We start from the raw sequence: 11,518 nt of genomic DNA, 5'->3' as shown, positions 1-11,518 counted from the left end.
AAGGGGGGAGGCCTGGCGACGCTGCGCCCTGCCGGGCGCTCACTGACAGGGCCGGGGGGGCCGAGGCGGCCAGGGAGGAACAGCCAAAATGCCCCCTCGGCTTATGCGCGGGTCACCAATTTTTCCCAGTTCTCTGTGGGAAAATCGGTCCCTCGGCTTATACTCGGGTCGACTTATACTCGAGTATATACGGTACTTCATAATTAAACTTTGGTATGAAGCTTTAGTATGAAAACTACTAAATAAATTGATTGCAGTTATATAGCCAACTATTTCACTTGCATCTTAATTGTTTGTCTAACTAGCTTATGGGAAATTCTGTGCTATCTCAGTTATCAAACAAGTTCAGATGGCTGCATTGCATGAAACCCTAATCCTATCAGCTCCCATGGATAACTATGGAGAGAGTTTATTCTTCCTAAATAAAGCAGCAGCTTGCATTGATTGCCTAAAATGCTGTTAAGAAACCCAACAACAATACAAATCCAGGGGAGTCCAATTTATAAATCTATTCTACAAGCATGAGTGTAATTCCATAAAGTACAAGATGAATACTCCTCTCTTAAGTCAGTTCTACTTATCATGATCAACAACACTCCATCCTTTTCATTACTTTATATCATTCACCTATTGGTGATTGTTCTTTCCAAATTCTGAATAGTTTTACCAATAGTTTGCTGTTGATATGATTCAGGAACCTCATAGTATAAATGTATAGTACAGAGGAAAATTTTCTCAGTCCTGTCTTTTGAAGAATGCATCTAGGTGGGAATTTAGTCACTTTCTCCCAAAGATCCCCTACAAAAATAAGCAAGACAAACAATATTCGGTAGTTTTAAAACATATAATCTTGAATTTGACACAACTGATTTAAATAACCTGGTACCCTCCAATATAGCTTGGCATATTGTCGAGCTGGTGGGAGGCTGGAATATCTGACTGAAGCAGTCTGAGTCTGAAATATTGGAGCTGGATACCTCTGTCGGCTTGTGATAAGCAATATGATTGGTTATCCTTGTTTTAAAACATTCAGAACACCAGACCTTGTCCCAGGGTATGGATTGTGATAAATGAAACAGTTATAATCCTGAATCAGATTTGCTAAAATCTCAATTGCTCTCCCCTCCTTACTGAATAACTAATCTTTATTTATGCTATTTCAGACACTCAGGAGGTGGTTAGTAGAAAAACTGGAGGAAATCAAGTGTAGAAAAAATATTGCAAGATCAGCATTGCAAAAACATTTTTACAACATTGCAATGGCTTGAAATTACTCCAAATGTTATTTTTTAATTATTTAGAAATCTTCTGAAATTAAGAAATTTCAGGTGATTTCTAAATGGAATTAGAAAGCTTCTGATTTCTAATTCTCACGTTCTGTGTCCTACTGTATTTTATCATTCTTTAATTTTACATTTTTGTTCTTCCAAAATCACTCAGTTGCGTATTTAATTTCTTTCCTAAAATTTAACTAAGAGGGCAGCATTTGGGAAAGGGTTTGTTACAGTTTTCCAGTTGGCACTCGGAGGTCATTTGGCTTGTGCCTAAAAGAATAAATAGAACATGCTATTGGGTGAAGGAGCTGAAACAGTCACGTGGGAGTGGAAGAGAGAATGTCTGTCACTATGTTTGATAGCAGTAGAAACTGCTATCGTAATAATTGAGGTATTGGGATAGGAATGAAGAAAACAGGTTCTAGTCCCCTCAGCTATAGCTCACTGGATGACTTTGTGCCAGTTCTTTTAGTTCAGCCCACCTCACAAGATTGTTGTTGTGTCAAATAGGAGGAGGGGGCATTACATACAGTATATCAACCTGAGTTCCTATAGGAACAGCAGTAAATGAGTACATAATATTCTAATCAGCAATGTTGCAAAAATTAATTTTTGTTTCTGCTAAAAGATAATATTTTATTTTACAGCGTGGAGGCCCAGAATAAGGTGGAGCATTGTGCAGTTTGTAACTGCTGAATAACAAACCGTTGTACTTACAATAAAGTCCTTCTTCACTTTCTCTCTCTCTCTGGATATTAAAGGAGGTCAAAGGAAAGGTTTTTTTCCAAAATGCTTTTGTGAGAGACTAAAAGGTAATCGCTTTAGAAAGTGGTTATGTCTCATTCAGAGATAATTCTGTTTCAGGTAACCAGAAGCATCGACTTTAATTGCCTGATGAAATTTATTTTTTCATTCTATTCACTATAGTTTCCTTATCTCTTATAGTTGCTGTTGATACACTAAGAATTAAAAATAGCTACTAATAAAATGACAATAATAGCCTGAAGACAATCATGTTGTTTTCAAAGTTTGAACAATGCAGGATCCTTCTAGCAAATAATATGTTCTTCCAAAGAACTCTGAGAAATAAACTTAAGTTAGCCATATCAAAATTTGACAAATTTTGTTAGTGAACTCATTGTACAATGTAATCTACAAATATGCACAATATTCCTTCAGAAAAAGAAATAATCCAGCTCTTCCCTGAGTGCTATACTACCTCAACTTGCACAGTTGTTAAATTTGATTCAGAATAGGCAGGAATTTATTTTCATGTGTCTGTCTTTAAATAATCCTAGTGACTACATTGTAATAAGAAATTAAATATTAGTAATATTTTCTTGTCAATCAAAGCTAATACCAATATTCTCAGATGGACTCAGATGAGTTCTAGAAATTTCCATGAATTGCAGTGTGTAAGATTCTCTTGTGTACATTTACTTTGCTCCATCAAAATGCCTGTTTCTTGTAGGGAGCTCATCACTTGCACATCAAAACATCTCCATGATTGGGTTGTTTGAGTTCCTGAATCAAGGAGCTAGAAGAACTTGTGCTGATTGAGCACTGATTTGTGCACTACTAATTTATAAATCAAGAATGATATGAAGTATAATTTATAGTATTTAATACTTAGTACATGATTATAATACACATCATATTGAATTATATTGAAGCACATACAAAATTTATTTCTATGGAGCAGCACTGAAACTGCAAATGGATATATTCATAGATCGTGTGATCAATACTTGAGTTCATTTTTAACATGTACCTGCTATAACATGTATGTTTTTATGACAGGAAAGAGGAACTACACAATTAGTAGAGAAATGTTATTTGAAACAACTGTTTTTGATTACACAAACTTGAGAAGAATTTTCATCTGTTCTGTTTAAGTAGGGAAAGGATTCAGGTTTATAATGCAAATGTGTATGCAAGATTTTACTAAATCAGTAGGTAAAGGATTAAGCTATTCACCTTTTATTATTGTAAAAATACTTTTGTGTATGATACTGAATGTATTGTTTGCATTTCTATTATTGTTTGATATATTCTTCATATGTATTTTAAGATTTGTTATATATTAGCATTTGCACAAAACCCAAACAAATTCTAATTGCCAATTATAGACGGGTGTACAACAAATAATACAAATATAGCAAATCCCTCTGGAGAGTTGGCTAATAAAAAACACAATATGGATCTGCAGTCTTGAATGCACCTCCTTAACAGAATGTACATTTCAGTGCTGCCTGCCTTTTCTGAAACATATGTGTGCTTTGATTAGCTTTTCCCATTACTTACACTTCTATGGAAAAAGTATTTGCCCTTTTTTAGATTTTCTGAATTTTTGCAAACACTAAACATTTCTGTGGGTCCTAGAGAAATATAAAAGGAACCTATGTAAATAACACTAATATTTGTCATTCATTTCATTTCATAAAGTCTCCCAACATATAATATGCTGCTAATGAAAAAATAAATCACTAATTTCTTTTTAATGTATGGGATTGTTAAAGGAGAACAAAGGACAGTTGTTCTAAAACTTAACAATGAGGCCCTGCAAGATGCAAATCTGACAAATACTACTTTCATTAGACAATGAGGTTCTCATCACTTAGGTTTTAAAAGTATGCAATCTCTGTAAAAATTCTTACAGAAATGTCTGTCAATATAAAAAAAGTACAAAACATTTCTAAATCTCTTAAGCACAGATATAGCCATACTTTGCAGAAGATTCTCCAGACTTCTGGAGGAATGTTCAATAAATGACGAGTCAAAAGTCAAATTTTTCAGGCTATATGGACATTATTGTATCTGGAAGAAATTAAACAGTGCATTTCACAACAAAAACATTCTATCTCTGAAGCACACAGGTAGTAATGTCATGGTTTGTGAGTGACCTAGACTTGCCATCATCTGATATGTATGTGTGTATCAGAATTTTGCAGGAGACTACTGAGCCATTTGGCCATCAGCTGAAGTGTAAGCAAGTCATGCAGCCAGACAGTAATCCCAAACATACAAGCAAACTTACAAAAAAATGAATGCAAAGCAACTTCTGTTTTTGAAATGGCAAAAGCTGTACGAACAATGGATATTGCCAGGGAATGTGGATATTCCTTAGTGGAATTACAAGACATGCCTAGTGAAAAACACCTAGTTCAGGGATGTTAAACTGCCCGCCTATGGGCCGGACACATCATGAAACCACGCCCACCCCATTGCCAGCAATGGGGAAAAGTTCCAATATGTCGCGAGTTTGACATGTCTGACCTAGTTGCATCTGCTACAGGTACTCAACTTACAAGCACAATTGGAACCAGAAAATTTGTCATTAAGCTACACAGTAATTAAATCAGGCATTATGTGACTGCACCTGATTTTATGACCTTTATGACCATAGTCATTAAGTGAATCACCACTGCCATTAAGTAAATACAACTTTCCCCATTGAGTGCTTCTCAGATACTGGCTAGAACGATTGCAAACAGATCACATGACCACAGGATGCTGCAAGTGTTATCAGTGAGTCAGTTGTCAATGACTCAAATCATGAACACCTGACCATTGGGGTTGAAGTAACATTCGTAACTTCAAGGATAGGTTGTAATTTACTTTTTTCAGTGCTGTCATAACTTTGAATCATTGTTAAATGAATGATGACAAGTCGAGGGCTACCTATATTGGTAGTGTTCAATAATCAGCCCCACAACTGGAAAAGAGCTAAGAGGATGTCTGATCATTATGCTATTAAATCTCAGAAAGATCACCATTAGGTCCATTTACAGTACTGTTTTATTCAAGGTTTGGCCAGTCAAACTGCAGCAAATTGGAGGTGAAATTTAAGGAAGAGAAAGCAAATCAACTTTTAAATATATTTCATCAAAACAATTTACTGCCTACAAACTCTACTCATAGACGAAGATTTCAGACTGTAATTGAAGAATGATTTGAATCTGGCAAGATTTTAATACACCGCAGCTTATGTGTAAACTAGCTGGAAACCAGATCAGTTACAACCTTTCCTCTGAATAAAAAACACCGATATAACCATCAAAAGTATTGGCAGGGAATTTAGTCTCCCCAACAGATACTATCTGAATAGTAGACATGACAGGGATAAGATAAATTGGTCATAGTTATCTTCTCCGACATAATGTGATTTGTGTTTTAATTATGATTCTAGAGCTATGTATACATACCAATTAGCAAATAGATTTAATCGTCAGTGGGGTGTTTCCTCAATTCCATAGTTGGCCACTTAACCAAACTAATTGTTGCATGCTTCAGGTCACCTTACTGGCATAAACAGAACAGTTTTATTTAAGAGATTTATAAAGTGCTGCTTCTCTTTCCACCCCACCTCAAAATGTTCAGTGTACCATGACCACTTACAACGGTAACGCAATGGTTAAAACGTATTACAAGCCGGGCGCAAAGCATTTAAGGACAAAACGTGGCAGATTACGTTATTTAAAAACTGAAAATTGCTGTATCACGTTTTCACTCATAGGAAGTATGCACCTCCTTCCAATGCCAAGTTGTGGAAGGGAACACTGCCGCCGCCGCTGCTGTTCAGTCAAGCTAAGCGCGTTATCCAATTTTCGCGCCCGTTCCCTTGACAGCGGAGTCCCAGCAATGGGTGTTGCGCGTTCTTCCTCTTCGCGTTGGACGCCGTTACCCGGCCTGCAGAAGCGTCTTTTGGTCAACGTGCGGCGCATGCGCAAGCATAGAGTGCCGCACCGGAAGCCGGAAGCGGCGGAGAGGAATTGCAGTTTGAGGTTTTGGAGTTTTAAAGATCGTTTTCAGCTACGGGGGGTTTTAAATCGCTTTTCCAGTCTTCCCTGGCCCCGGGTCGCCATGGATGCGCGAGCGCGAGCCAAACGCTACGAAAAATTGGACTTTCTGGGTGAGGGGCAGGTAAGGAATAGCGGCCTCATCTGCCTTTTAATGTGCTTTTATCTGTAATTCTGGTCTGTAACTATAATAATAATTATTTTTTTATATAGAGGGGAGTAGCCCGAAAATATTCTTTTTTCTTGAGGTTATTCTGATCTACATCTTGCCTATTTTTAGAAGGGAATCTAGGAAGATCTTTTTTCTTTCTGTGTTCCCAACAGCCTTGCGAGGTAGAGTGGCTAAGTGAAAGCGTGGCTGTCTGAATTAGGAGTACATTATATTTGGCGGAAAACGTGAACTCGGTGAACGGTGTGCGTCATGCCAACATACCGTAGTTGCAGCCTCACATCGCTTTTGTGCTTTATTTTTAATATAAAGGAGCAAAACCAACACGCGAAAAAAATGGTTTTTGCCTTTGTCATCTCGTCCTCCTCAGAATGTTTGTGCAAATTCTTTTTTTTAATGCCACAGGGCCTGCAAAAGAGGCATCTTATCTCCCCTAATTAGACACTTTTTTCCCCTCAGCATTTTCTTTTATTCTAGGCCACGTTTTTTTCAAGGAAAGAAATACATGGCATTTCTGGCTTCAAAGTTTACGTAATCCTATTCATCCCTAATTTGGAATCAAATTGCATTAATCTCTGATTTTTAATTGTGAGAAAGCATGCTTTGGATGGATATTGGTGTAACATAGTAAGTTGTAACTGTTTTGGACCCTACCAGAGAAAACTGAATTATCTCAGTCAATAAGCATGTAACGCAAATGCAGTTTCTAAGTTTGCTTTCTTCAGAAGTACATTTGAAAGCCTGTAATTTCCCTTAGATACTGATATTGATTAGTTTAAAGAATAGAAATGTATTAGATTTTATTAAAAGGTTTATTTTAAAATTTATTTATTTTTATTGCCTGTATTATATTTTTATCAATTATGTCATGGAACAATAGGAAGGCTAAACATTAAAACTATGCAAAGCATTTGAAAACAATATTTCACAAAATACAATGATGCTAAAAAAGCCCCATCTCTTACAACCTTAGCCATATCATCTGCATGCATATTTATGCACCATTGCTTCTTTGCAACTGCCAGTAAAAGTGTTGCTGGTGCATAAATCACATAAACTGACATGTCAAGCTTTCTGAAGAACACCTTGCTTTCATGTTCTAGGATGAATGTTTTGCTTGTATGCTGCATTTTATTGAATGTTTTGCATAATCTTACTACATATTTCCTAGACATGGAGCGAAGAACAGTTCTTCAAGAGCCATGGTGGTGCAGTGGTTAAAATGCAGTATTGCAGGCTAACTGCCCATTGCCAGGAGTTCAATCCTGACCAGCTCAAGGTTGATTCAGCTTTCCATCCTTCCTAGGTTGGCAAATGAAGAGCCAGATTGTTGGAGGCAATATTTGACGTTGTAAACCACTGAAGAGTATTGTAGAGCAATATATAAGTCTAAGTGCTACTGCTATTGTTTTTCAGAAATTACTCAATTACAATTTATACTTCCAAAGTATAAATAACTTATACTTATTTATACTTTAAAATTGTGTTTTCAGGATCTGAGGAACAGTTTCCTCTCTTTGTGTTCCAAGTAAATAAAACTGGGTAATGATGTTGGTTTAACTTTGGAAAATTGAAATTTTTAACATTCAGGGTATTTTCTCTCTTTTTAGTTTGCTACTGTTTATAAAGCAAGAGACAAGAACACAAATCAAATTGTTGCTATTAAAAAAGTAAGTCTTATTTTGGCTGTATTTTATATCTCCTCAGATCATCCTTTGTTCTAACCATAATTTAAAATGCAGCAATATTTTTAGATCTAAACTATCATTTAACTATATTCTGAAGTTGTTTTTCAATACTCCTGATTTTCAAATGTACTTCTTATGGATATCATGTTGGTAATGTTGGCATCATAAACAATATGAATTTAGCATTATGGACATCAGTTAATAAGGAGGCTTATCGCTATGTGTAAATCAGGCCAACTGATGACCATGATGGTTCAATGGATGGATGGAGGATGGATAAATCTACACATTAGAACTGCATGAAAATATCGGTTTGAGAAAGCATAACTAAAAATGTTGGCTTACTTGTATATGACGTTTTCTAAATCATAGCTTGAAATGGTATCTTAATTGAGCCAATTTTGTTCACTTCTTAGTAATTGTAATATTACAGTAAATATGTATAAAATAGAATGAAACTTTAGATATGTGATTTTCAAATTGTTTCTGAAGAACTGTAGTTTTCCTTGAGAGCTTACCAAAAAAATTGAGAGAAATCATTGACAATATCAGGCAGTGTTTCCTGAAATTATTTTCCCACTACCACTGATTTTCTGCTGTAATTTTCAGATAAAAAAGTATTTAGTGTGTTCTAGGCTACACCAGTTCAAAGAAAGCAGTATTTAGATACAGCAAGTCTGACCAATACCTTATTTATGTACATAAAACGAATATATTTGGAAAAAACTAATATTCTCTGCAGAAGATAACGGATTCCTATGCAAACAACATAAATTGGAAAAATAATTTAATTAAAGTAAAAAAAATCACTACAAAAATAGCCTGTTTCTTGTATATCAAAACATAAGAATTCATCTTATTTACCTGAAAACGAGTTTTTCTCAAATAATTTATTTTATTTATATTTTATCTTAAATGTGCTATAATAATGAAGTAATGAGGAAAGGTTTTTTTTCCCTAAAATGCAGTCTTGAAACTATCAACAGTTCTTAATAATTAAATTTAAGACATTAATCTTCTGTTAATTTTTTTTAGCCTGCCGATTCCCATCTGGAATGAAATTAACAAAGCAATCATGTTATTTGAGACTTATATAATCTGTATTACTCACTCCTGTCTCCCAGTATCTATACTCTGCTAGACAGTCATTCAACATTAACTCTTTTACGATATTAAAATTAGGACAGTAAGTTTATTGAGGTAGCCATTAGCCAATAAAGATAGATATAGATATATTGTCTTTGAATTGATACTGCAGCAATGAAGTCTCTTTACTGGTGCATTGACGATAACTAGTAGACAGTGTCTTATCACTGGATCCCATTCTGGCATTAAAGTCTCCTCCAATTATTACATAAGCAGTAGGGAAGTTTTAGTCTTCAAAGTAGTTTTTCAGTTTGCCATAATTACTTTTAAATTAAGAATTGGACCATAGGGATGGTAGATAAATATTATTAACTAAGACTCTTTGGATCCCTGAATTTAAATTTAAATTTGGCATATGAATCATGACTTTCACTATGCATAAGTGTAAACCATGTATAGACTTTCTTGGTTGTTAATGGTATTTGTGAAGTAGAACACAGTTAATCTCCATATATAGGTCCATAGGTTTTTTTACATCATGCCTTTCTAAACAGATTCCTGGTTTATTGTAACATCTAATTAGGTTTAGCAAACTATGTAATTCTACAAAAGATAAGCACCAAACCACTTGAAGTATTGGAAGTAATAAAATATATAATAGTAGCTATGTATAGTTTTTGTGTATATGTATAAGTACATGTATATTTATATGCATAGGATATAGCTATTTGTTAAAGCTGTTACTGAACTATTACAGTTTCTGACCTACATATATTAAAAAGAAATATTCTGTATTCTAGATAAAACTTGGACATAGATCAGAAGCTAAAGATGGTAAGTATCTGAAATACCTAATTAAATGCTGCTTTGTTAGGTAGTTTCTGAAAGATGAAATAAGGGACAGTGGTTAGGAGGGAATCCCATTTCAGATTTATTTATATAATAGAATTATCCCTGTCATAATTGGAAAGACTCTCAGCACTTCAAAATATATATCAAAACTATATCATAAAACATCCCCAATAAAGCAGAGAAAATAAAACAATAAACCAATCCTGACATAAATTTAAAATTCTTGGTGTCAACTCCTGTCACAAAATTCTGAGAGAATCTGTTTTAATTGCTTCTGGAAAGCCAACAATATAGGGTTGATCTAATTTCTAGGGGGGGGGGGGCAATTCTAAAATGCAGCAACACTGACCAAAAAAAGAAGCATATGCAACCCTCTAATCCAGAGGTCCCCAACCAATTGGGCACCAGGGACTGGTGCCACGGAGAAAGGTTTTTTCACAGACCAAAGGGTGTGGTTTTAATACTGCCTGCATCCTGATGATGGAGCTTTGCTTGTTTGTGCAGCCTGCTTGCTGGCATGCTGTGGACTGGTGCCAGTCCACAGACCGGGGGTTGGGGATCCCTGCTCTAATCCCTTCACTGCATGAAAGTGGGGGATCACCATCAGTTTCTCCTGGGATATCTGTATTGAGAAAAAAAACCAGGTGGCTACCAGAAACCTTTTCGATACATAACTAGAGTAGACTATCCAAAACGTTTGTTTGCTCTGCAGGATTTTTAGTAGCTGCCATATCATCTGGACCAGAAAGGGCAGATTTAATTTCCTTCCGTATCCAGATCATAATATCTATTCAGACAAAACAAGCCCAACTGCTTGTATGTTATGACAAATTACATGGGACAAGCCCATAGTTGCCACAGAGGCTATGAGCTCCCAAGCTCTTTCCTAACACCTCTAAGACTTCAATGGAAATTGTAGTCACCCAACACCAAAAACTGAGCAGATTTTAACACCAGCCTTGATACCACATCAAACAGATAGATACCCAAACCCTAGGAGTGAGAAATCTCTTTTTTTTTTCAAAGAATTTTTTATTGTTTTCAACATAAAAAAAAACACATCACAAATACATCACAATTGAAAACCCCCCCCACCCCCCACCCGGACTTCCCAAACCTAATCCCAGGATACTATTCAACTAAAAGTAACCTTGTATTAATATCCCTAACTCCACAAAATGTTATTCTACATAAGTAGGTGAAATATATATATATGTATAAAAAAAGAATTTTTTATCTAAAAACCTAACTTATATTCCACCATTCTATGCTTATTTTGAATATNATTTCCTAGACATGGAGCGAAGAACAGTTCTTCAAGAGCCATGGTGGTGCAGTGGTTAAAATGCAGTATTGCAGGCTAACTGCCCATTGCCAGGAGTTCAATCCTGACCAGCTCAAGGTTGATTCAGCTTTCCATCCTTCCTAGGTTGGCAAATGAAGAGCCAGATTGTTGGAGGCAATATTTGACGTTGTAAACCACTCAAGAGTATTGTAGAGCAATATATAAGTCTAAGTGCTACTGCTATTGTTTTTCAGAAATTACTCAGTTACAATTTATACTTCCAAAGTATAAATAACTTATACTTATTTATACTTTAAAATTGTGTTTTCAGGATCTGAGGAACAGGTTTCCTCTCTTTGTGTTCC

The 11,518-nt window shown here is 35.5% G+C and overlaps 1 protein-coding gene across 1 annotated transcript in view; it reads left to right on the top strand.

Annotated features, from left to right (window-relative positions):
- The window catches only part of MRPS36 (mitochondrial ribosomal protein S36), a 9,328-nt gene extending 5,852 nt beyond the window's left edge, over positions 1–3,476 (top strand). Inside the window, exon 4 of the mRNA XM_015829929.1 lies at positions 1,922–3,476. Coding sequence (XP_015685415.1) covers positions 1,922–1,939 — 18 coding nt within the window. The 3' untranslated portion in view covers positions 1,940–3,476. The remainder of the gene's footprint in view (positions 1–1,921) is intronic.
- Positions 3,477–11,518: the final 8,042 nt, after the last annotated feature.

Source organism: Protobothrops mucrosquamatus, unplaced genomic scaffold, assembly GCF_001527695.2.
Source record: "Protobothrops mucrosquamatus isolate PMUCROS unplaced genomic scaffold, P.Mucros_1.0 scaffold_239, whole genome shotgun sequence".
Classification (NCBI taxonomy): Eukaryota; Metazoa; Chordata; class Lepidosauria; order Squamata; family Viperidae; genus Protobothrops; species Protobothrops mucrosquamatus.
The sequence above is the reverse complement of the archived record's forward strand: the minus strand, read 5'-3'. Positions and strand labels throughout refer to the sequence as shown.